General features: G+C 42.3%; 1 protein-coding gene across 6 annotated transcripts in view; it reads left to right on the top strand.

Annotated features, from left to right (window-relative positions):
• Nucleotides 1-20,113, top strand: part of Akap6 (A-kinase anchoring protein 6) — a 504,011-nt gene extending 483,898 nt beyond the window's left edge. For all 6 annotated transcript variants that reach the window (XM_076550667.1, XM_076550669.1, XM_006975274.4 and 3 more), the window contains 2 exons: nt 10,503-13,923; nt 19,079-20,113. In XM_076550667.1, the coding sequence (XP_076406782.1) occupies nt 10,503-13,883 (3,381 nt within the window). In that variant the 3' untranslated portion in view covers nt 13,884-13,923; nt 19,079-20,113. The remainder of the gene's footprint in view (nt 1-10,502; nt 13,924-19,078) is intronic.
• Nucleotides 20,114-24,473: the final 4,360 nt, after the last annotated feature.

The raw sequence follows: 24,473 nt of genomic DNA, 5'->3' as shown, positions 1-24,473 counted from the left end.
TGTCTACAAAGCCATGGCCAAGATAAAATAGTTTGTTCACTGGTAGATATGGGTAATTCTGTAGTTTCTTCTAGTGCAATATTCAAAGTTAGGTGAGAAAGTAATTCTGCCCTGCAGTGGAGGTTACCAGTAAAGGACCTGGGAGCTGAGCACAATGCTGTGGGTGTCTGTGGTCTTAGCCACTCAGGAGGCTGGGGTGAGATGATTCCTTGAGCTTGGAAACACCATGACCAATACAGTGACAGAGAACACAAGGGCAAACTATGAAAAGCTCTTTATATAAGAATTAAGAAAAATGAGATTGGTGCAAGCATTGATTTATTTCCATCCAGCTTTAATATTACCAACACTGAAGTTAGAAACTTAACATTTATATATAAATTATGAAATCATCTATAGGTCCCTAATATATTGGCACAAATACATTGCTTCTCTATAAAAACATCATTTTTTTATATACAAGCCCTCTGATAGCATATTATAGGTGTTTGTTTATTTTCTCCACATATAGTTTTTACTTCCAGGATACCAGCTCAGTGCCCTTTAACACAGTTCTGACACTTTCTAGGTGGAGTTGGTTCCGGATCTCATGAGGGAAAGGGCACAGTCTCAGAGGACTGTCCGACTTCAGTTGCCAACTCTATCTCCTGCTCTGACAGGCTTCGAGCTCCCCAACCATCGCCTCAGTTTCAGTAGTTTTCTAGACTAGCTTTCAGAGCTTGGAGAAATACATCTTCCAGTCTGCTATAAAAAGAGGCAGATTCTGAATACCCAAACAGAAGATCGACACAGGTTAGGTGGAAGACAGCCCAAAGCCCCTATGCCTGTCTGGGTACCCTACTCTTCTAGAACCCTCCGATGTTGAGTACCCGGGAGCTCATCAATGTCATTCTTCAGCACTTTTAGAGTGTGAATCTTCAGGACCACCTTCCTCTCCAAGCGGTCCTTAGAGAGAAGGAAGTCTGAGCCCTCCTAGTTATCCATTGGTGCTTTAGAAGACCAGCCCCCACCCTGAGGCCACCTAGGACCCTTCTTTTATTGCCTTATCTGTATAATTCAAAAGGACTCTTCGTGAAAACTGGGAAACCATTGCTGTCACTCAGGAAATTCTCAGGTCTTAGGTTCTCTATGGCCAGAACCTAAAACAGAAACAGAATATGATTTCTATTATTCTTGGCTTTGTCATTGAAGCATCACCTTTCTGGGGCAGCTCCTTCGGTGAAACTGAAGATACTGAAAGACGAGACTGAGTATTCAGTGTTTCGTTTTGTTTATTTTATTTTATTTTTTTTGTGGGAGGGTTGCTTTGTTTCTCTTTTTGCTTGTTTGTTTTTTTTTGTGTATATGTGTGCGCCTGTGTGTCTGTGTGCACACGAACACTCATAGGCATGCACACGAACTCTGTTTTCTTCTGTAGAATTCCTTCCTACAGCCCCTGGGCCACTTTGCTTCTAGAACATCAAAGTTCTTGGCAGTCTGTTTCTCACAAACAAGATAAAACTGAAACATTCAATTCTTTGTTTGTTTTGTTTTCTTTCTAATTGTTAAATAAACACACTTTTGGGATGTGACCTGTGCCTGCAGTGGGGAGAGAAACGCTAGGACACTCTGAGTTGGCTGTGTGTTCTGAAACGGCTGTAGATCCTCAGTTCTGTTCTCCAGGACTGATGTGAGAAGGCAAGAGGAAGGTAACCAGCCTGGCAGGCCCAGGGTCCGATTGGCTGAGGATCTGCCTCCTTCAGGTTCCTCTCCAGTATGTCCTATGCTTGTGTCCTCACATGCCAGCCTGTGGGACCTGCTATGTTTGAGGTAACTCGTGGTTGGTTGGTTGGTTTGTTTGTTTTTAATTCAGTGACTTTTTCTGAATTCACACAAAAGTAGTCATTTTAAAGTGAATCACTCCATGGTCTTCAGTGCACTGACGACATTGTACAGCTATCATCTCTACTTTTAATACATTTTCATCACTCAAAGGAAATTTCAGACCTATTAAGCCACAGCATCTTTTTTTTTTCCCTGTGAAGAGCTCCTGGAAATCATAGCCTTCCTTCTGTCTTGGAATTTGCCTGTTCTACATATTTCTGAAATCACTTACTTCAGAATAGTTACCTATGCTGGTAATGACTGAAATAATATATTATAGCCTGCCCTTGACTGACACACATAGATCCAACCAGACATAGATTAAAAATATTTAGGGGAAAAAAAAACTATCTCTGGCCTAACTATGTGTAGAAGACTGTCATCTCCTCAAACAGGGCAGGGTAGCAGTCCCTCCCAGTGGGTTTACGCTGGAATAGGCATTGGAAGGTGATTTAAAATATTCCAAATGACATGTGTTATGAAAAGACATCATTTTATACGAGAAACTTAGGGCAGGGAACACAGCTCTGTGGGTATTACACTTGTCTAGTCTGCTCAAGGCCATGGGTTTGATCCCCAGCACCACGAGAAACCCAGCATTCTCAGATTTGGGTCCCTGGGGCAGTTCTTGGAACATAACCTCCATGGATATAGGATGGTGACTGACAGTGGCTTTTCGTGGCTGCTGCCTTATCCTGTACACATTCTGGTGGCCGTTAGCCTCTATGACTGAGCCCTGTCACACCTTTCAAAGTCACCAGTTCTCTTTTTGGTTCTGCAGAGAACGGTTTAACCCCATGACCTTTGTCTGTCTTCCCACAGCAATCTGAGAGGCGGCAAGGAAGCGCTCCTTCCTTCAATTCACTTGACAATTCTATTTTGAGGGTCTGTTTTATGTCATAAACTATTTTGTATGCTGGACTATATCAGACATGGGATAAGCTGAGTCCCTGTCCTCATGAAGTTTATTTATGGAAGGAACATCCCTATTTTCCAATGCTGGATTTATTGGAGCCACATTTAATTTTTATTTATTTATTTTTGCTTCTGACAACTTGAGATTATGTCTATATTGGTTAATTTTCTGTTGTTGTGATAAAGTGTCCTGACAGAAAGCAACGTATGGGAGAAAGGATTTATTTTGGCTTCAGGTTCAAGGAGGATAGAATTGATCATGGCAGGAAAGGCATGGCGGCTCTCAGGGAAAGCATGGCAGCATGACCAGGAAGCTGGATGGCTGTGGTGGTATTGTGTTCCCCGAAATATTGTGTACCCTAATAAACTTATCTGGGGTCAGAGACAGAACAGCCACAATATTAAACAGAGGATAGGCAGTGGTAGCACATGCCTTTAATCCCAGCACTTGGGAGGCAGAGCTAGGCAGAAATCCATGTGTTCAAGGATACAGCCAAGCATGGTGACTCACACCTTTAATCCCAGGGAGCGATGGTAGAAGGCAGAAAGATATATAAGGTGTGAGGACCAGGAACTAGAAGCATTTGGCCTGGTTAAGCATTTGGTCTGGTTAAGCATTCAGGCTTTGGAGCAGCAGTTCAGCTGAGACCCATTCTGGATGAGGACTCAGAGGCCTCCAGTCTGAGGAAAAAAGACAAGCTGAGGATCCAGAGAGGTGAGGTAGCTGTGGCTTGTTCTGGTTCTCTGATCTTCCAGCATTCACCCCAATAACTGGCCTCAGGCTTGATTTTATTAATAAGACCTCTAAGATTCATGCTACAGATGGCCATGCTGTCATCCACACTCAGGAAGCACAGAGAGGAACAGGAAGCAGGGCAAGGCCATAAACCATGCAAACCTGCCCCCAGTGACATGCTTCCTCCAGCAAGGCTCTCCTCCTAAAGATTCTGCAACTTCTCCAACCAGTGTGCCCAACTGAGAACCCAAGTGTTGAAATACATGTGCCTGCAGCGATTATTCCTCATGCAAACCACCAGAGCAAGAGCAGGAAATATGTTCACCTTAAATCTCATTTTAGTGAGGTTTGTGAGATGGCTGTATTTTTGTCTGTTTTGAGCTTATTATCAGATCTGTTTTTTAAAAAAGAGCATTCATAAGAATGCTTTTTAATCGTTAGTGTGAGATAGACTTTCAAAGCATTTTCTGAAGGATTTTTAAACAAGTTACCTGAACATTATTGTCAATCCCATAGTGAGAAGGATTAGATTGCTCTACTATGTACACACTGATAGAATTCCACAGACAACAAACCCAACTTTTCAAGAAAAGATTATTTTCAATAAATTGAAAGTTCTTAAACTGCAGGCTGGCTGACAAGCAGGAGTTTTGCCTGTGGAATGAACCCAGTTACAGCATGCAAAATGAAGGTATCACTACATTCACAACAGGAATGAAGTAAGGCACCTACCTAATCAGCATTTGTTTAAGTTAATCCCATGTGTGTCTGCTAACCAGCTGTGGTAACGTAAACCTAGTTACAATTACAGTAAGCCATAGCATCATCTTCTCATTGCAGCAGAAGGAAGATATGCTGAGAACTGCCAGTCATTGTCCCCCAAAGTCTGCCCAGAGGCATTCACATGAGTGCTCACAACAGTCTGTGGAGTAGGTACAATATGGTGATATACAAATGTTAGAACTGATATCTACAGACACCAGGTAATTTATATAAGAGCACAGCTAATGCAATTGTAGACGGTCTCAAACCCACATCTTTGTGAGTTTCTACCCCAAATTTCATACAGCTAATAAACAGTAAGCAGCTTTCTTTTTGTCTTATTTTCTGTATTTTTCTTGTTCACTTGGAATCTATTCTCTGCTCAATAAAAGACAGAGCAATGCAAACTCAGAATTATTTTATAATTATTGCTCTGCCTTATAAGGGCTTGTTGGTGTTTTTAATTATATTTCTACCTATATTTATTCTAAAAAAATGACTTTTCTAATGCATTTTGGTTAAAGATGATGGCTAAGAAAATATTGTAGAAATGAAGAAATATAGTCATTACATTGTGCTATTTCTCCTGATTCAAATTTATTTCCCAGCCTTATCCCTATATTCTCTCTCTTTTCTCCTCTACATTATTCCCAGTATCCACGTCCTCTCTTGCACACTAACGTATATACGTCTTCTGATGGCCCTTGCAGGCTCATGTTCTGGATGCTTGTTCAGCTGGTGGCCCTATTTATGTGGAAAGGCTGTGGAGCATTCAGGAAGTATGGCCTAGCTGAAGGAAGTTGGTCACTCCGGTTGAGCATTTGAAAGTGCAACTGGGTCCCTTGGTTCCTGCACTTCTCTTGCTTCAGGTTTGCTATGATGTGTACCACCTCTGCCATGCATTCTTGCTGTCATGCATTCTTGCACCATGCCTTCTCTGCCAAGGACTGGAAGTCCTTGAAAGCATGAGCCAGAACATCCTTCTTCATTTGATTTGTTTCCCTCAGATCTTTCATCATACCAGCATGAACAGTAGCTAATATAATGTTCTGTAGTATCTATTTTTCTACTTAAAAGTCTCTCTTCCTAGATTTGTATATACAATTCTGCTCATTGACCTCACTGGGCTAGGTCTAGAATAAGCAGTGGGAATGAAAATTGCAAGATCTTCTAATAGACGAAGCATTCAGTCTTTTTTGTATTTTTGTTTCATATCAGTCACCTTGGTATTTTTGAGAACACTTCTAAAGAACACGTCTTTCAATAACATCCCTTAAGAAAGATGGCTTTGCATTTTCTTGAGATTATAATATACACACATCATTTCACCCTTCCATTCTCTCCTTTCAAACCCTCTCAAATACCCATCTCGCTCTCTTTTAAATTCATATCCTCTTTCTGCATTAATTGTTGTTACAAATATGGTGTGTGTGCACATGTGCACGCACACACAGTTATTTGTATAGCACCCTGATTTAGGACAAAATTCTATTGTCACGAAACTGTCATGTCACACTGACAGGGAAACAGACCTTCCAGGTAATTAGGCCTTAAACATGGAGGCCCGACAAGAACGTACCAAGTAGCTTCCCTGCATCCAAGGATTGCAGGCAGCCTGAACTGTTACATCTCACTGTCAAACATTAACCTAGTTCCCTTCCTACACCCAAAGGAAGAATGGTCCCTGCCACCCAGCAGAAGTCCTCCATAATGCCCTGCTCCTCGACCTCTTCCAAGTAGTGTGGGTCACACATTAACTTGGCCCACACAGAGGAAGTATGACCATATAAGTCATGGATTAACTCAGCCTCCTTTCTCACCTATGAAAGCCCTCCCCTGCCTTGATAACCCTAAAAGAAGGCACCTTGTCAGTTTGTTTCCTGGGCCCTCAGTGGGGGCTCCTCTGTGCAGCTGCAGATGTTAATAAGACTCTTACCTGAAGGACAATTCCCTTAGTAACTTACCTCTCTGGAATCTCCTCTTTTTCCTCCCTAAAACCCAACCAAAGAAACTTATGAATGAAATGGCCCTGCCTGAATTAATTTATATCAATTATTTCCACAGTGACAGGCTTTCCACTGGTTCCTTATTTACTCTTCATCAGCCATTGGGCTTTATTCAAAAGCTCTTAGATTTTGGTGTGAATCTATTTGGACTTACCAGTTTATCAAGTATGGGAATATGTACATTTTTTTTAAGTGCTAAGCAATTTCCTTACAAATTGCAATAATAAGAACAAGTCAAATACTTCATTAGTTTGAGAATTATTGGCTGTGTGGAGCTGTCACTAAGAAGATGGGTTGTGTCTCTGTGATGCCTCACTCACCGCCCCCAACAGTTGCACCAAAGGGGACTGTCCAGTTATATAAAGATCCTCATGTCCTTCCTCTTGGAAATCTTTACTTCCTTCTTGCCTTAGGGCTATGTTTTATGGTTTAGACTAAATCCCAAGGAAATGAGAATTTTATTTAAAACGCTACAGAATTTAATACAAAACCAGAAGGTGTTACTGGAATTGAGGTCCAGGCTGCCCTCCTCTTGTAGGTTAATATAGAGTCCAGAGTTTCTGGGAAAGAAACTGGCTTATTGCAAAGTTGGCCTTGAAGAAGATGGTGGAGTTAGCTCCTCAAAGCTCTATTTTCAGGGCTTTAGGGGTTCAGGTGGCTTGTCTAGAGAGGGAAAGGAAAAGGCCAGGGAAGCCATCTACTGAAAGGAGGTCTTTGTCATCTACAGTATGTCTTTTTCCTTCTTCAAAACATTCTAATGGATGTTCATAGAATCAAAGCCCAGGGTGTGAAAAGTTTCTGCACCTGATAGTCCTCTCTGCCGATGCAGCAATCCAAATCAGACCAAATCAGACCAAATTAGAAAAAGCCCAAGTTTAATGGGTAAAATGTTCCCAGGTGAATCTCCTTCCACCCTCCCCACCCCCAGAAAGGGAACAGGAAAAAGAGACCAAAAAACCACATGTCTGTTCTCTAGGGTGCAGTTTAAATACCCTGCAGGTGTGGTCTTGAGCATCTCTGGAGGAAGAGCTGTGTTTGGCGGGACTTTCTAAGAGGCAGGGTCTGGGCAGAGAGGTAGGCTTCCAACAGAACATTCCAGACTCTTTGGGTATATGGATGCCAGGGTGCCAGGGGCTGAGGTGGAGCTTCCACCAGAACAGGGAGTGGAGAGCATTACATTGATCCTGAGATGCCCTGGGTCTTATAAAGCTAAGGAAAGTTTTATCAGTTAATATCATAGCCATTCATTTCTTTAGAATACAAAATGACAGGCAAGAGGGAAGAGATCTCCACTTTACAGAGGGACTAAGACGGAGAAGGAAAGAGAAGAGGAAGTGAAAGTAGCTGCCAAGGTTAGCTAAAAAGGAAATGGATGAGGCTCAGCAGCAAAGACTTCTTTAATATGGAAAATGTTTAATTACAAAGTAAGTGACTTCCAAGCAGATCCTGTCAGCCAGTCCCTTGAAGTATCACACATAGAAATTTTAGGGCGTTTTAAAGGACAAGAGTTAAGGCAAAAATCATAAACCAAGTTTACTCCTTTCCCGTGGAAACACTTTATCCCAAAGACTTTTGATCTGTTCCTTCAGGGACTGTAAAGCCATAGAGTCTCTGACCATGACCGTGTCCCCAGACAATCTGAGCTGCAAGCATCACATAGGTTCAGCTCCTGGCACAAGATGGCACAATTCTTGCACCTCCAGTGGAATCCCCAGGTTTGAGACCCTGTTGGAAAAGCCTCCGCCGTCACATGTTGAGGTTGAGCAGAGTAACAAAGAACGCCTCTGAAAGCCTAGTTTAATTATTTATCAGCACTGTCAGTACTGTGTCTGGCCAGATAGTGTTTGAAATTAATACACTATTTGAGTAGACTGATTGATTGCTCCGACCGCTGAAGAGTTTAACATTCACTGGCTATACAGACTGGTCATTAGTCCTTTGCTTTATCAGTAAGCAAAGAATAAACAGAAATTGTAATAAAAATTCATCACAGTGAATGGGTATCTAAGCAGCGGTGATAACTGGCCATGTACTGGATTAACTATTGGGACATGGGTGGCAGGAAAGATCTCTTTTAGAAAAGATTTAAATATCCTCTAGTTAATGTTTACCTTATAATTGGACTCCTTTAAACTAAATCGGGTTATGCAGAGAATCTCTTCATATCCAGGATAAGAAAGCACTAATGGCTGCTTTACGCTATTTTTGTGTGGCATCCTTTAACTACTGGCTGTAGGAAAGACTTTAAGAATGTGATGTGATATGCTCCAGGTGAGACTGTCTTCCTACCACTAAAGAATGAGGACAGCATGGCCTGTTTCTCAGCCAGACAGTTGAGATGATCTGACTTGTAATGAGAAACCCCTGGCTTGTTATAGGAATTGCCCCCTCCTTACTATCAGATCATGATTTGTTTTTAAGAGTAGATGGGAAGGAATGGTGAGAAGGAAACAGCCAAGGAGGAGGCAAGGAGCTTGTGAGCCATTCTGTACACGGTATGAATCAGTTCCCAAATATTGGCTACTTTCCTGGGAACTTAAAATTATTTCACATTTCATCCCAAGAATGGTCTTGAAAAGATCTGTAGAGCTGTATCTATTTTATAGGTGAGGTATTGATGCTCGGAAAGCTTAACTAACTTGTACAGGGAACGCAGCTGGTGAGAAGAGTCAGGCCATCAACTCATCTGCTTAGAATTGACTGACTAGTCAACTGCCTCCTCAGCATAAACATAGGAGGAACTGCGCATGCTCCCTGCGGTCCTATGGTAGGGGAAGCTGTCAGGGCCCCGGTGCATTCCTCACTTTCCTTGGCTTCACAATGTTACCGCGTAGCTGGATAACAAGTGAGGATGCCGCAGGAGCCCATGTAACTGCTACATCCAAGCATGCATTTAGTTTTACATAAGTAGCAGTGAAATGTCCAGGAGAACATGGAGTCCTCATGAAGACAGGCAGAGAGCCACATAAGGGCGTCTGGGCTCTGGCATTTCTGTGGGTCAGGAAAGTCTTTAGATAGTTATCACTTGCGGCTGGAAGATTTTACCTGTAAGAAGCATAGGCGGGACCAATAGTGATGGTTAACAAAAGTCAAAGCAAAATCTCTCTCACAAAGAAAGAAGAAAGGGATCGAGGAAACAATGACTCAGGAGCTACCCTTGGAAAACTCAGGAAGATGTGGGCGTTTGCTCATCTTGGGTCTAACAGAAGGCAGGGACTAGTTCTCATGGCAGTGGCCAGAAAAGAAAGAAAAAAACAAGGGGTATACTGTGTTCTAGGCTCCCAGGTAAATGGGACTTTCAGTGGAGAACCCAGAAATTGAGGCAAGAAGGTTGCAATGCACCACTGCAGACAGTATTCTATTATAGACTCATGAAGTGAATGAGTCTGAGAATAAATGTACCCTAAGCAACTTCATGGACTCCTCTCTTTAACCTGCATATAGCAGACAAGTTTTAGCTACTTCCAAATAACACTACTAAGATATTTCACTTAACCTCAGGGGGACTTCTTTTGGTTCAGAGTTTCCGAGGGTTGCCTTCATGACTACTTGACCTCATGTCTTTGGGCATGTGGCAGAGGATTGTTGTTTGCTCTGCTGTGAAGAAATAGCAGAGAAAGGAGCAAGGACAAGAGCCTCCCAAGGACCCACTTCAAGTGACATGTTTCTTCCAGTTCAATCTTACCCACAAAGATCTCTAGAAGTTCCCAAAGTAGTACTGATCAGGTGGGCACCACACTTTCAAAACATGAATCTATGTGACACATTTCATATTCAAGCCACAATAATCAACCCAAACTAAGATTTCAAATATAGTACAATCAACAGGAAATGGTTAAATCCATAAATGACCATGTGATCATGGAATACTGATCTCACATTTGAATGTGCATTCATGCCTCCGTGACAGTCCTTGTTGATAGAAAAGCTGTCCCCAAAGTGTTTGGCTATTATTTCAAGGAGGAGCAGAATTATTGAAGTTGTTACTTCCAACCTGTATTTCAGTTCCATTTTCTAACTTCCAAGAGATTATAATAGATCAAAGTCCCCTACTTACATTCTCTCTCTCTCTCTCTCTCTCTCTCTCTCTCTCTCTCTCTCTCTCTCTCTCTCTCTCTCCCTCCCTCCCTCTCTCCCTCCCTCCCTCCCTCCCTCCCTCCCTCCCTCCCTCCCCTCTCTCCCCTCTCTCCCCACTCTGCTCTCTCCTCCCTTCTATACAGGAGACTTTGAATGTGATCGATCCTGGCTTGATGGACCTGAATGGAATGAGTGAAGATGCCTTAGAATGGGATGAAACAGATATAAGTAATAAGCTAATTAGTCTGCACGAAGAATCAAATGACCTTGATCAAGACCCAGAGCCTATCATACCTTCCCTGAAGCTTGAAGAGACACACCACCAGGACCCTGGTTATGAGGATGATGCAGGTGACTGTGGGGGGTCCCAGTATACCTCAAACATCACCGCACCTTCCAGCCCACACATTTATCAAGTGTACAGTCTTCACAACGTTGCGCTCCACAAGGACAGTCACACTCCGTTTCTGAATAGCAGCCCAAAGCTTACAGGCACAGCACAGCCTGGCGTTTTAACTAAGAGCCTCAGCAAAGATTCTTCATTTTCATCCACAAAATCCTTGCCAGATCTTTTAGGGGGCTCCAGTTTGGGGAGGCCTTGCCCGTGCCACAGTGGAGACGTGAGCCAGAATTCAGGCAGCGAGAGTGGAATTGTCAGTGAAGGAGACAATGAAATGCCTACCAGCTCTGAAATGTGTTTGTTCGGTATGGTAGATGGGTCCCCAAGTAACCCTGAAACTGAACATCTGGACCCACAAATGGGAGATGCAGTCAACGTGTTAAAGCAAAAATTTAAAGATGAGGAGGAATGCATTACGCTTCCAAATATCTCTCAGTCATCCATCTCACCAGTGGGTTGTGTAAATGGAAAAGCTGGAGATTTAAACAGTGTTACCAAACACACCACTGATTGTTTAGGAGAAGAATTACAAGGAAAACATGATGTGTTTACATTTTATGATTACTCATACCTCCAAGGCTCAAAACTCAAATTACCAATGATAATGAAACAGTCACAAAGTGAAAAGGCACATGTGGAGGACCCTCTTCTCGGTGGTTTTTATTTTGATAAAAAATCCTGCAAACCTAAACATCAGGCTTCGGAGTTACAACCAGATGCGCCTCCCCATGAAAGGATGTTGGCAAGGGCACCCCACGAAATGGGTCGCAGCTCTTATAAAAGCAGTGACAAAGAGAAGACATTCACAGGCATTCAGAATGCCAGACAGCTCTCCCTTCTATCTCGTAGCTCATCTACAGAGTCCCTTCCTCCAGGGGGTGATTTGTTTGGGTTAGGTATCTTTAAAAATGGCAGTGACAGTCTCCAGCGAAGCACTTCTTTAGAAAGTTGGCTGACATCCTATAAGAGCAATGAAGATCTTTTTAGCTGTCACAGCTCTGGGGACATAAGCGTGAGCAGTGGCTCCGTTGGTGAGCTGAGTAAGAGGACATTAGACCTCCTGAATCGCCTGGAGAATATCCAGAGCCCCTCGGAGCAAAAGATAAAGCGAAGCATTTCTGATCTCACTCTCCAAAGCAGTTCCCAAAAGATACCCTTTGCTGGCCAGATGTCGTTGGATGTTGCGTCTTCTGTCAATGAAGATTCACCAGCATCTCTTACAGAACTGAGCAGCAGTGATGAGCTTTCTCTCTGTTCAGAAGATATCGCGTTACACAAACGAAAGGTCCCGGAATCAAATGCCTCGTTCCGGAAGCGCCTGAACCGCTCGGTGGCTGATGAGAGTGACGTCAACGTTAGCATGATCGTGAATGTCTCGTGCACCTCTGCTTGCACAGACGATGAAGACGACAGTGACCTCCTCTCCAGCTCCACTCTCACCCTGACTGAAGAAGAGCCGCGCCTCAGAGATGAGGACGATGATTCCAGCATTGCAACAGATGAGGAAATCTACGAAGAAAGCCATCTGATGTCCGGGCTGGACTACATAAAGAATGAACTGCAGACTTGGATAAGACCGAAATTTTCCTGGACAAGAGAAAGGAAGCGGTGCAGTGTCACTGATGAAATGAAAGGTAATGAAGGCGGAGGCCAGAGTGAGAAGATCAACCCCTCAGACACCCTGAACATCGAGGCCCTTCTAAATGGCTCCATAAAATGTCTCTCTGAAAACAATGGAAATGGGAAGAATTCACCCAGAACCCATGACTTAGGAACAGAAGGTGAAAACAAGAAAAATATTTATGAAGTTAGTAAAGATCCACGGGTGGCTGACATGGAAAATGGCAATATTGAAAGTACCCCAGAAAGACAAAAGGAGAAGCAGAATGGAATTTCAGAGGCATCAGAGAACCTTGGTTTAAATGCAGAAAAGAGTTCCGAATCCAAGCACAGTGAGTGTAAAGCATTGACAAACAGTTTAGATGGTTCAAATGTTGCTGGAAAGGAATCTGGTCCCCCAGATGATAGACATCTTCCACAGATAGGTCCAAACCTCCACCATCCTGAAAATCAAAGTGGCCCCCGCACGCCCGTTGAGAACACTTGCCCGGAACTGCTGTTGGAAACCAGAGTTGAAAGCAGACAAGACAGCGATGGACTAAAATCTTCATCTAACGATGCACCAGGTGGGGCTAGAAAACCTGCTGGTTGCTGCCTCCTCGAACCAAATGAGACGGAGGAAAGTGCTTCTCTCAGCAACAGCACTTCCTGTTGCAACTGCCAGCCAGATGTTTCCCATCAAAAGGATGCTGAAGATGGTTCAGTACATGACTTTGTTAAGGAAATCATTGACATGGCATCAACGGCCCTCAAAAGTAAATCCCAACCTGAAAGTGAGGTGGCTGCTCCCACTTCGTTAACTCAAATCAAGGAGAAAGTCCTAGAACATTCTCATCGGCCCATGCACCTGAGAAAGGGGGACTTTTATTCCTACTTATCGCTGTCATCCCATGACAGTGACTGTGGGGAGGTCACCAATTACATAGATGAGAAGAGCAGCACCCCGTTGCCACCAGACACCGTGGACTTTAGCTTAGATGACAAGGAAGACATCGAATGCTTCTTTGAAGCTTGTGTTGAGGATGAACTTGTTGATGATGAGAAAGCCTGTGTCTCTAGTGCCCTTCCAACCGAATCGGCAGTTCTGGATGAAGCTGCTATGCCAGTACAAGGGACAGCAAGCTCTCCTGTGCTCAACGAGGTTGCTTTCTCACGTGATGAGACAGATAGGGTGGCTCCTTCAGGACCTTCCCCTCAGAAAGGAGCTGACAATGGAAAGGAGGTAGATGGTGCATCCCTAGCGTCCCAGGGCTGTGCAGAAAGCTCAGACCTCACCGCTCCTTCAGGACAGGCCAGTAAAGATGGAAGTTCAAGAAACCAAGGTGAATCAGGAATGCCGGAAGAAAATAACGCTACTTCAGCCAAATCGAAAAGTCCAGCTCTCCCATTGAATGCAAAACAGCCAAAAGCCAAGGCAATGCTCTATCCCAGCCCGCAAACTTTAACCTGTAAAGAAAAGCTTATAAGCTTTCATGAAGATCGACATAGAAACATGCGTAGGTAGAATATAATGCCCCCAAGCATGGAAATCATCTCATTGAAAGGTATGTATGAGTATGTGTGAGTATGTATGTGTCTGCGTGTGCATGTGTGCATGCGTGCATGCGTGCATGTGTGTGTGTGTGTGTGTGTGTGTGTGTGTGTGTGTGAGAGAGAGAGAGAGAGAGAGAGAGAGAGAGAGAGAGAGAGAGAGAGAGAGAGAGAGTTTGCATTAATAGAACCACTGCAGAAGACTAGTCAGAATGGCCAGTCATGACATAGACATATCTGAATAAGACATTTAAGTAGAAACGTTTGCAACAGTGAAAAGCAAAAAGGGGAAAACTGGTGAGAATTTGGCATTTAAATGACATTCATTTTATCATTTTGTCAAAAGCGATACAGAATCTGAGGAAACAGCTGATCCGTGTTTAGGGCTTTGAACTCTTCAACTGGGGGAGAAAAATACTATCCAAGTTGCAGCCATACTTGATCATCAAAATGCATACTCAGTAACTGCATTCCTCACTTAAGCTCCTACTTGGAACTGCCTGGGGATGAACAAGGACTGTGTCTCCGGACCTGGGCTTTCTCTTTATGCTTCTACCCAACATAACTATGATCACACTCATTTTCCTGGTACAGGCTGTATTGTCACAGCTCCTAATCATGGCCATGCCAGAGAATTCCAACAGGAGGAGAAAGCGGATGCAGGAGAGCCCCTTACTTAAACACACACAGACTGAGAACCAGTACAGAACACAAATACTGGGGAAGCACATGACAACTTAATGGTGTCTTCATAAAAACAGAATTTTTGAAGTTTGCCTGAAGGTGACAGGCTGATTGCCATCAATTTTTTTATAAGAACGTCATCCTACTTTTCATATTTAATAAGACAGCTATTGATTGATAATTCTGAGATGGGGAGATAGCTCTAAAAGTGACACAAAGATTCTGTTATTTCCCATTTCTAAGCCTTAGTGATGAATGTACCTCCTCGATCAAGTTTAAGGAGAAATTTAGCTTTCAGATATGAGAGTTGTATTTCACCAAAGTATGAGGTGCCTAGTGTCACCTCCACCCCCACCGCAGAAGCCTAATGCGTAACCTAAACTCGTGCTATAGGAAATGAATTACAGAAGCAATCTACCCTAATTTGTTAACTTATTCAAATAACAGTTATTATACTTAACTATGCTAAAGATTATCTTTTTTGTGGCAGATTGTTTATTTTTTGATGAGCCTAATTACTGATTTTCTAAAAGTAATTTACATTTATTACAAATACATCTTTTAAAATGTGACAGATAAATGTTGTTCCCATAATGTATTATGAAAAAAGTTACTATTTAAGAACACATTATTTAATTTGAAAGATGAATGGCAAACATCATTATTTTTTTTTTCTGCAACACCTGTGCCCTAAGCTCATTAAAATGTGTGATTCTATGTAGAGCTGCTAGAATGGGGAGCGGCGGGGGCAATCTATACCATACATGTACCCTAAAAATAAACTCAGTATGCAAAACTGAAGAAAGCCATCCTACTTACTAATGTAGCTTCACTAATTTTCTATTTCAGACCCTATTTACAGTTGGCTGAGAGCGAGGACAAAAGTAGGAAAGAGAGAAATGTGTTCTCTGTGAGTCGTGCCCACCCTATAATCACATCCTCCATCAGTATGCAGTAAAACTGACCATTAAGGGAGAGTAACTGGGATTCCAGAAGCTGCCTCAGAGCCAGCTCTGTTAGGACTGATTGGATGCAGGCTCTGCCCACCTCCCCAGAAGGCCAGCGAGAGCCTGGCTGACTTTGTTTTCTGAGAGGCGATAAAGGCTTGAAAGCAATGGCACTCAGAGTATGCCACCCTGTGACTGCGACCCGAGTCCCCAGTCCTGCTGAGATCTGGAGCAGAGAAAGCTCTGGCCCTGGAGAAGCCTCCGGAATGCCTGCTCCCTGTTTGATCCTCTGGGAGACTCTTTCCCTCACATAGAGAAATGGAATTGAGATGAAATGTAAATGATAAGCAATTCCCCCTTTTTTTTTTTTGACTTTGAGGGAAGCGAAGGCGCTGATGGACCTCTGTAATCCTCACATTTTACAAGCGTAGACAGCGTAAAACTGCTAGCGGCTTGCCTGGCCGTCGGCAGGGTTCTGTTGCACCCCACACTGGGTGCTGTTGTGGGCAAAGAGAGAAGCAGCCAGATTTTACTTCTGCAGAACTGACATCGCCCCCAAGTGACTCATTATCAGCCCAGAGCTATGTCAACAGCCATATGTTGCTTCTATCCACATTTGAGGGTGTGTGTGCACGTGTGTGTTCACATGTGAATGCATGCATGTCTGTGTGTGTTGCAATATCATGTTAACGAAACACCTTGGTGCCTGGTTTTGGGGGCTAGTAAACTTTCACCTAGTCAGAGTACTGTCACCTGAGAAGTTAGCCAATCTGAAAATGCTGCTAAGCGTTCAGCACTTGGTGCTAGGACGTGTAGTAACGGTACTGGTGACTGTGACATGTAACATCGGATGAGCTCATTTGTTGTCATTGTGCTTCCTATAAGGTCCCAAACAGCCAAAGCTTTTCCTTTTAAAAACCATTTGAGGACCATTCGATGGGACCTTCTTTGTATCAGGACAGCACAATTCACCAAGGCCAATTTACTGGAACTCTTTTCCCAGAAATAAATTCTCAGATGATGAAATGATTACAATTCCATCCAAAACTGTTTATGACTTAGAACCGTGCATATAGTCTGCAACCAGAACAAATTCTTTTCGAAGAGTTCTGAAAATTATTTCATTTACTATGTTCAAATTAAAAACCTCTGAACCCATTTGAGAAGCTTTAGTGTGGCCTAACAGTGTGTGCGTGTGCACTTATTTCCAGACACACTGCTGGGCTTTTCACTGGATCCATTTGTGCGTCGTATTTCTGTAAAAATAGAGAGGTCAGTTAGAGCAAATCACATCAAAGGCAAGGTAACTGCATAGACACAGCTCTTTCTGCCTAATTTGGAGGAAGCACACGGCGTATGTCTGGAATGCCTCCTAGGACCTGCCTAAGAGATGTACTTTGCACTAATCTTTCTGCTGTATTCTGACAGTTATTTCTTCATAATCCTCATCATAAGCCTGTGATCTTTGATGAATGGTTTAACCCTAAATTTCAGGCTGGGTAAATCCTGCCGCATGAAAAGTTAACTCCTCATGTGCAGCCAGTGAGTTCTTTCATGTCTTCTCCTTCGGGTTTTCTGATGGTTTGATGTGTATGTGGGGTGTGTGTATGTGTGTGTGTGTGTGTGTGTGTGTGTGGTGTGTGGTGTGTGTGTATGGTGTGGTGTGTGTGTGTTTGTGTGTATGTCTGGTGTGGTATGGTGTGGTGTGTGGTGTGCGTGTGTTTGTGTGCATGTGTGGTGTGGTTTGGGTGGGTGGGTGGGTGGGTGGGTGGGTGGCAGGAGGAGGGTGTTCATTACTTCTTTTGGTCTCAGTTTCATTGGCTGGTCTACTTTATCAGTCTGCAAGTGTGGTGGTGGCCACAGAGCTTTAGATTTTAGATGACTGTTGATGTTGATGCACGTGTGCCCAGGTTTGCACACACACCAGTTAAAGTGCTGCTTTGCTTTTATAAACCGAGAGAGTGGAAGGAGCAAACACTTCTCATCACACACTGGCACTGTGTGGGGCTCCCCAAGGCTGGCCAAGCAGCTTTAGGAAACTACGCTGGGAGCATGTGCATTATTATTCCACTAGACACTACACAGATAGTCTTGTAAAACTTACCTTTAAATCACCTTACTAAACCAAGGCTCTTCTGGGTGCGATTTGAATTATCTGGGACTTCTGAATAACTTCCCATGCTAAATAAAAAAGCTTTTATTGAATAAAGTCAGCCTCTCTCTCTCTCTCTCTCTCTCTCTCTCTCTCTCTCTCTCTCACACACACACACACACACACACACACACACACACACACACACACACACACGAGGACTTGGCCTTGAGCCCATTTGGCCTGCCTGTTCCCAAGAGTGCCAAGTTGAAAGAATTGATTACCCACAGGGAATTGAATTGCCAGCTCTTTACTGAGACAGGATTTGCTTCACCCGAGGATTCCCTGCTCAGTGGCAGATTTCTGATGAGTCACATCCTCAGCATTTGAGCAATGCTGCACTGTGCTTTCTTGAATTACTGCATTATTTTACTGTACCAAATTCTGTTCCATCTGCCTCTGTCTGTCTCCCCATTCCCGCTCGCTTCCCCTCTCTTCTCAACATCCTGTTTGGCTGTAGTGGGAACCACAGTTGGAAGACTTTTTCTGACTCCTACACACGGTTGTAAGTTTACAGAGAGAGACAGAAAGACACAGAAGAATATTTGCTTCTAAGAGGTCAGGACAAGCCCCGCTATAGCACTTGAACATTTAGATTACACCCAGGCAGGCGGAGGCCTGCTCTCTTTGAGAGCTGGTCTGACAACCTAAAGTAATTGTATCCTGGAATTTAGATGTTTCTCCGATTTGACCAGGTGTTATAGCCATTTAGAAATAAGTAGGCCAGAATGAGCTTGGAACACATTTGTATCAATCCTCACACATAAAAAGAGAATTGAATCAGTTTAGTCTCCACAATGTTTCCTGTACCTAAAAATGAAACACAGTAACATTTGAGCTGTGAATTCTAATTATACCCATTTGTAGGCATGGATCTAAAGCATTCAAGATTATCACAATTTTGTGAGTGTTTCATCACTACATAATAGAATTGTTCAACATCACACACAAATTACTGAAGGGAGTGCTAGCCAGAGAGCCAGGAACCCAGTCTGTGAACTGTTGTCCGTATATCGTCGCATCCCTTGGTATTAACCGCCTGACATTTTCATACAGATTTGGAACTCTCTTGGTAAAACTGAGCTCGCCCACAGAAGAATGAGTGAGTTGATGACCCAGAGAAAAGATGATCATACTTGATTTTTTGAAACCGTATAGATGTCTGAAAGTATCTGGCTGTCTTAGTGAACTGACATGGTTTGGTTTGGTTTGGTTTGGTTTGGTTTGTAGTTTGAGCCTTGAGCTAGCGGACAGTCCCATCTCCTAACCTCTCATTCCAGATCTTTAGTAGCTGACCCCCCACAGCAGCTTCCTGAAAGGGCTTCGTTCTGCAGATGATGGAGACACTTCTGAAACCTTTTCCTGTCATCTTTTTGTTTCCTGTAGAGAGCCTGGCTGCAGCTCAGGGCTGGCCTGATCCACCCTGGGCTGGTCTTGGGTCCCATCACTGCCGCCTGTCACACTGACTTTCTGAAGATGAACCTTCCCTCTGAACGCGGTCTGTCCACGTGGGCCTTGTGATCTGGATGTGTGCATTGCTTCTCTTTAGGTGATCTCTTATTTCCACAAAGCTGCTTGCTCTCCCATGGATTCCTGTCCCAAGCTACCTCTGCCAGCCCTCTCTCTCCAGCAAGACTTCGTTTGCCTCTCCCGTCCTGCCTCCCCCTTAACGCTCTGTAGTTCACCAAATCAATGGTCCATTAAACCCACTGGAATGATACCCCTCCCTGCCAGTACTTGACCAATTGTATGTTTTGCTCTGAAATTTTTCATGGTATTATACCTATGTTTCTTGAAAGAGATCTACCTAAAAAGCCAACCCTTGATTGGATTGTAGTATAGAGGAGACATATTGGTCCTTAGTACAAAATTAAGTGACATTTAAAAGCGCCATTTTCATTATTTCTTTTTAATAATAATCTATGCAGCACTTCAAGAAACAACTATAACAGTGTTGTATATTATAAACTGGTACATTCTACTATTAAGTTTGTTTTTGGTTTCTATGCTTCTTGAGGTGGTAACGCGAAAAACGTTTTTTAAAACAGTGTGCCTTGCTGTATTTCTTATACCATTAATTAAAAAGCTGCTTTCATGGTAATAGTATGTTGGTTTGAGAGGAGGAAATAGCAAGGTTAAGATGTGTGAATAATTTCTGTATATATGTATAAGCTAGTACACACATTGATGTATGACAGTATAAAATGCTTTCATGTTTGTGATGTCAGTGATGTGGAGAATATAAGCCTTAAACCCGTTTGATTGCATGATAATTAAAATTGGCATAATAAAATAGCTTATGGGGGGAAGGAAAATTGATGATCTCTTCTACCTGTGTTCTTTACCAAATTCTTGCATCTGGTTCTGAAAAAAAAAAAAAATAACATGTATCAGCTTCCCAAATATCCATATTGCACAAAAGGCTTAAGTTGCTTAAACTACAGACTAGGCCTGTAGCCTTCATAGCTTTCAGAGTCTTTCTGCTCACTGTAAGTAAACATCCTGAAATAGCAGGTGTTTAAAGGCCATTTCCCCTACATCAAAACCACTTTATACTACATGCTTTTATTTATACTTGTTAATGATTTAAAGTTGTGTTTGGAGATCTCCTACATGTCCTAATTTATTTTAAATAATTATTTGAATGGGTTTGGTGGATGGTAAAAAGTATAGAAAAATGATTATTATTTTATTTAAACTGTAGATTTCAGGTGTATTTATTTTGTTAAGAAAGTCAGCAGAGAAATATTCCATTTGGTGTTTTTTTGGGGGGGGGGGCTTGAAAAATGTAGCTTTTAGTTTATAGCATCACTCCTACTAAAGTGCCTGACACAGTAGGTATTCCACAGAATCTGCTGAATCAGAGTATTGAGTGGGGTAACATGGAATATATGTATAAAATCTTTATTCTGAGATTCCTGCATTAAAACATATGACTAAAAAAAGATATGCAAAGTGAAGCCACACACGGTATATAATTAGATTTCAAAAAGAGAACATGACAGAAGTTTGTAGCCACAGAAATGACAATCATTCATTCACCAGATCACTCATTAGCATCTTTTGTCTGCAAGTCACTATTCTAGATTCAGGGAATGCAGCTATGAACGATGGGCTGCCTTTGGAGGCTGACCTGTGTTAGGGACAAAATGGCTGCCCACACAGAAGGCATGCCATGGTGCCCTACAGGTGAGGGAGAATGCAAGTGTAGGGAAAGACTCACAGTGAGAGAGAGAGCAGCGAGGGCAAGGGGCAAAGAGAAAGGTAGGAGAGAGTAGAGGGCAGAGTGCCAGCAGGGGTTCCCTACGGAGTGATAGGGAAAATGGAGAGGACTGAAAGGTGTTTACAGAGTTGAGTTGGAGCTTTGAGTACAGTGTACTAGGTGTACTTGTAGTTTATTTGGGGCTTTATTTTATTGTATGATTGGAACTTTACTAGCACCATCCCAGGAATACTGAAATATCACTTGTCTGTAATTTCACCGCCTTAATAATTTTGTGTGGGTTTTGCCCCTTCTAACCTTTCCTGCACATATTTTTTAAATGGATGGTTCGTTCTAGGCTTTTGAATATGTAGTGACTTCTTCCAGAGGAGTCTTTGGGAGGCATCTAGTTAGAGTGTTGATGAGGATTGTGAGGGGAAGACGTTAGACATAAGTGTATGGTAGAGGGGGAAGTGAGGGAAAATTAGCTAGACTCAAGGCAGTCATAGAATGTGCAGGGATAGTAGCCTGAGGTACAGAGAAAGACAAACCCTAGAGATGTGGAAATATTTGGACATCTTTGGACCTGTTTTAGGATATGGCATTATTTTATATATGGAGACAACCTGAATTTCTCTTGGTCAGTAATTAATAATCAAGTCTGTGTTCATTGGGTAGACATTCAAAGAAAAAATGGGCCATGGTGTACTGTTGGCCTCCTATGTACTCATGAAGACTTAGGATTTGAAAATATTTATTAATTATCTACCTAACTTTAACACCAAACTTTTAGGTTGATTTTTGGGTTCATCAATGCCTTTTCCAGTCAGAGGGATGGAGGCGCCTCAGTTTCTCATCCTGTGTAGACGCTACCTTCCCAGTTACCCTCAAAAACAGCCCATTTGGTGTGTATTAACTCAAACAACTCTATCTACACATGTCCCATGACAATGGCTTGTTATTTGGTAAAGCAAAGTGTCCCTCTGCTGGGCATGTGTTTCTGTTAGAATGTGCTTCCTTAGGTTGCTAATGTCTACAGGGTGCCCCTCCCCCACTCTGAGTTTTGCTCATTGGTCCTGTGTCTCCTGCAGAGCCAGCAGCCCAGAGGACTCCTTCTGTCCCATGGTCACCCTGCAGGTAATTGAGGACAGTTCCTCTCTCTCCTAAGCACTGTTCCTCCAACTGCCCTTAATATGTCCTGATTTCAGATCCATTTCAACCCAACTGAATGTTAACAGACGGAACCCTTGAAGTCAAGGGACTGTCTTCATCATACATGTAGAGAAGCGTCTGGACATTTAAGTGCTGAGTTTTCTCTAAAGTATATTCAAGATATATGTTTATTCTATTATTGTAAATTTCAATAAATAAACAAATAAACAAGTGAATCAAATAAGGATTCCTGACTTCCTTCAGTGGTCCAGCCTAGTGTTGAAGTCATCCTGAGTCTTTTCTTTATAGTGGAATCGAACCTGACATCTTCATGGACAACAGATTTGACCTTCCATCCCTTTGCTCACTTATTGGTTCCAGCATTCAAACATCCCTTGAGTAGCCACTGGTGTGAGGCGTTGTGACCTCAGACATCCAAAGGTAACTCAACATGCTCTGTGTCTCCAACAGGTTACAGGTTTCCCTCTGCTCATACCCTTGAATACAACAATTATGACTCTTCTCCAAATGAATTTTCCCCAGACCCACTTATTTGCCTTGTATCTAGTCTCTCTACATTTTCAAAACTCCGATGAACAAATTGATACGTCATATGGTCTGCTGGATTGAACTGTGAGAAGTGAATCTCTGGAAAAGCCAAGTGGTAGAAGAATAATGTCCCCATACTTATTATTCAGTTACAATTACTGCTAATATTTGATATCTCTTTCTCTCCCTCTCCACATCACACCACACACAAGCACACCACACCACACACACACACACACAAAAAAAAACAAACAAACAAAAAAACCTTCTTGTACGATTGTACCACTTGAAATTTATTTCTGGAGTACAACACTTCATTTGTAAAGAGTTGAGCTGATGTGGCCAGGAACAAGGGCATTTTCTACAAGTCTATAATACTATACAATATAACTTAATAATCCTTATTAAAATTTCTTCACTGTCAAGATGTGCTCTTTTTGGTGCCTTTACCTTCAGTCTGGTGCCCCAACAGTGACCACACAGGCCTTTTAGCTTGTGTCTTCTTGATCCCGAGTAGGTTTTCATACTCTTAATCCCTTCTTTGGTCCTCACCATGTTGACATTTCTGAAGAGCTGAGATCAGTTTTATAGAATGCTTCACAACTTGGAAGTCCAGTTATCTTCTCATTGTAAAGCTCAGGATGAACTGGCATTTATAGCTATAGCTTACAGGCAGATACTGTGCTCAGGTCTTTGATGGAGTGTCCGAGGATCACTAACAGTCTTGATTCACATTTTTCTTTCATTTTCTAAGGCAGAGGTTGGCAAACTATGGCCCACGGGCCTAATTCAACCCAATGACTGTTTATGTTTGACCTGGGAGCAAAGAATGACTTTTATCTTTTTATGTGGCTGAAAAAAAACAAAAGAATGTTTTGTGATATGTGAAAATTCTATGAAATTCCAAATTTTGTGTCAGTGAATAAAGTTTTATTGGAACACAGCCACGCACATTTGTTTACATATAGTTACTTTTTCCACTCTAACTCCAAAGTTACTTAGACACAGCAGAAGTTGTGTGGTCAGGGTAGCTGAGATGTTTCCTATGTGACCCATTATAAACTCTCTTTTTATCCCTGGGCTGTAAAATTCTAAACTCTGATACCATTTTCTTAGAGGGAGGTAGACTATAACTTGTAAAGTCAATGGGACATAGAACATACAAGTTTTTCTTTCTAGATTTTATTACATTGTCAATTTCAGTTCCATGAAGAGTGACTTATTCATTGATATTCTTAAGTCACACTATTCTATTATTTTCTAAGGCAAAGGTCAGCCAACTCTATGTAGCCCAGGAACCAAGTACATGTTTTCATTTGACTTATAATTTTAGAAGAATAAAATATACTTTGTTTCATGAACTAAAAGATGGTTCCACATCAGTAATTGAAGAATTTGAATTTGACTTAGAATTTAGTTAGTTATAGATTGGAAATTTAGTGCAATCAAAACCACCAGAAGGGGTTAGGGATTTAGCTCAGTGGTAGAGCACTTGCCTAGCAAGTGCAAGGCCCTGGGTTTGGTCCTCAACTCCGGAAAACAAAACAAAACAAAACAAAACAAAAACACCAGAAAAACTGGTGCAACCTAAACTCGATACACCAATAAGTTGAGATCTTTCCTCTAAGTGTTTTCCTAAAGCAGTCCTAAGTATTAAGCCAGGTCATTTTAGTCTTTTTAAAAAATATTTATTTTTCGGCCCAAATACTAGCATATATGTATATATATAAAACTTTCATTCCTATGTCATATATAAAAAGATGCATGTATGTGGTGGTATTGTGTTCCCCAAAATATTGTGTACCCTAATAAACTTATCTGAGATCAGAGAACAGAACAGTCACAATATTAAACATAGAGGTTAGGCAGTGGTAGCAC

Source organism: Peromyscus maniculatus, chromosome 14, assembly GCF_049852395.1.
Source record: "Peromyscus maniculatus bairdii isolate BWxNUB_F1_BW_parent chromosome 14, HU_Pman_BW_mat_3.1, whole genome shotgun sequence".
Taxonomy (NCBI): domain Eukaryota; kingdom Metazoa; phylum Chordata; class Mammalia; order Rodentia; family Cricetidae; genus Peromyscus; species Peromyscus maniculatus.
This window is presented reverse-complemented; position numbering and strand designations above follow the sequence as displayed.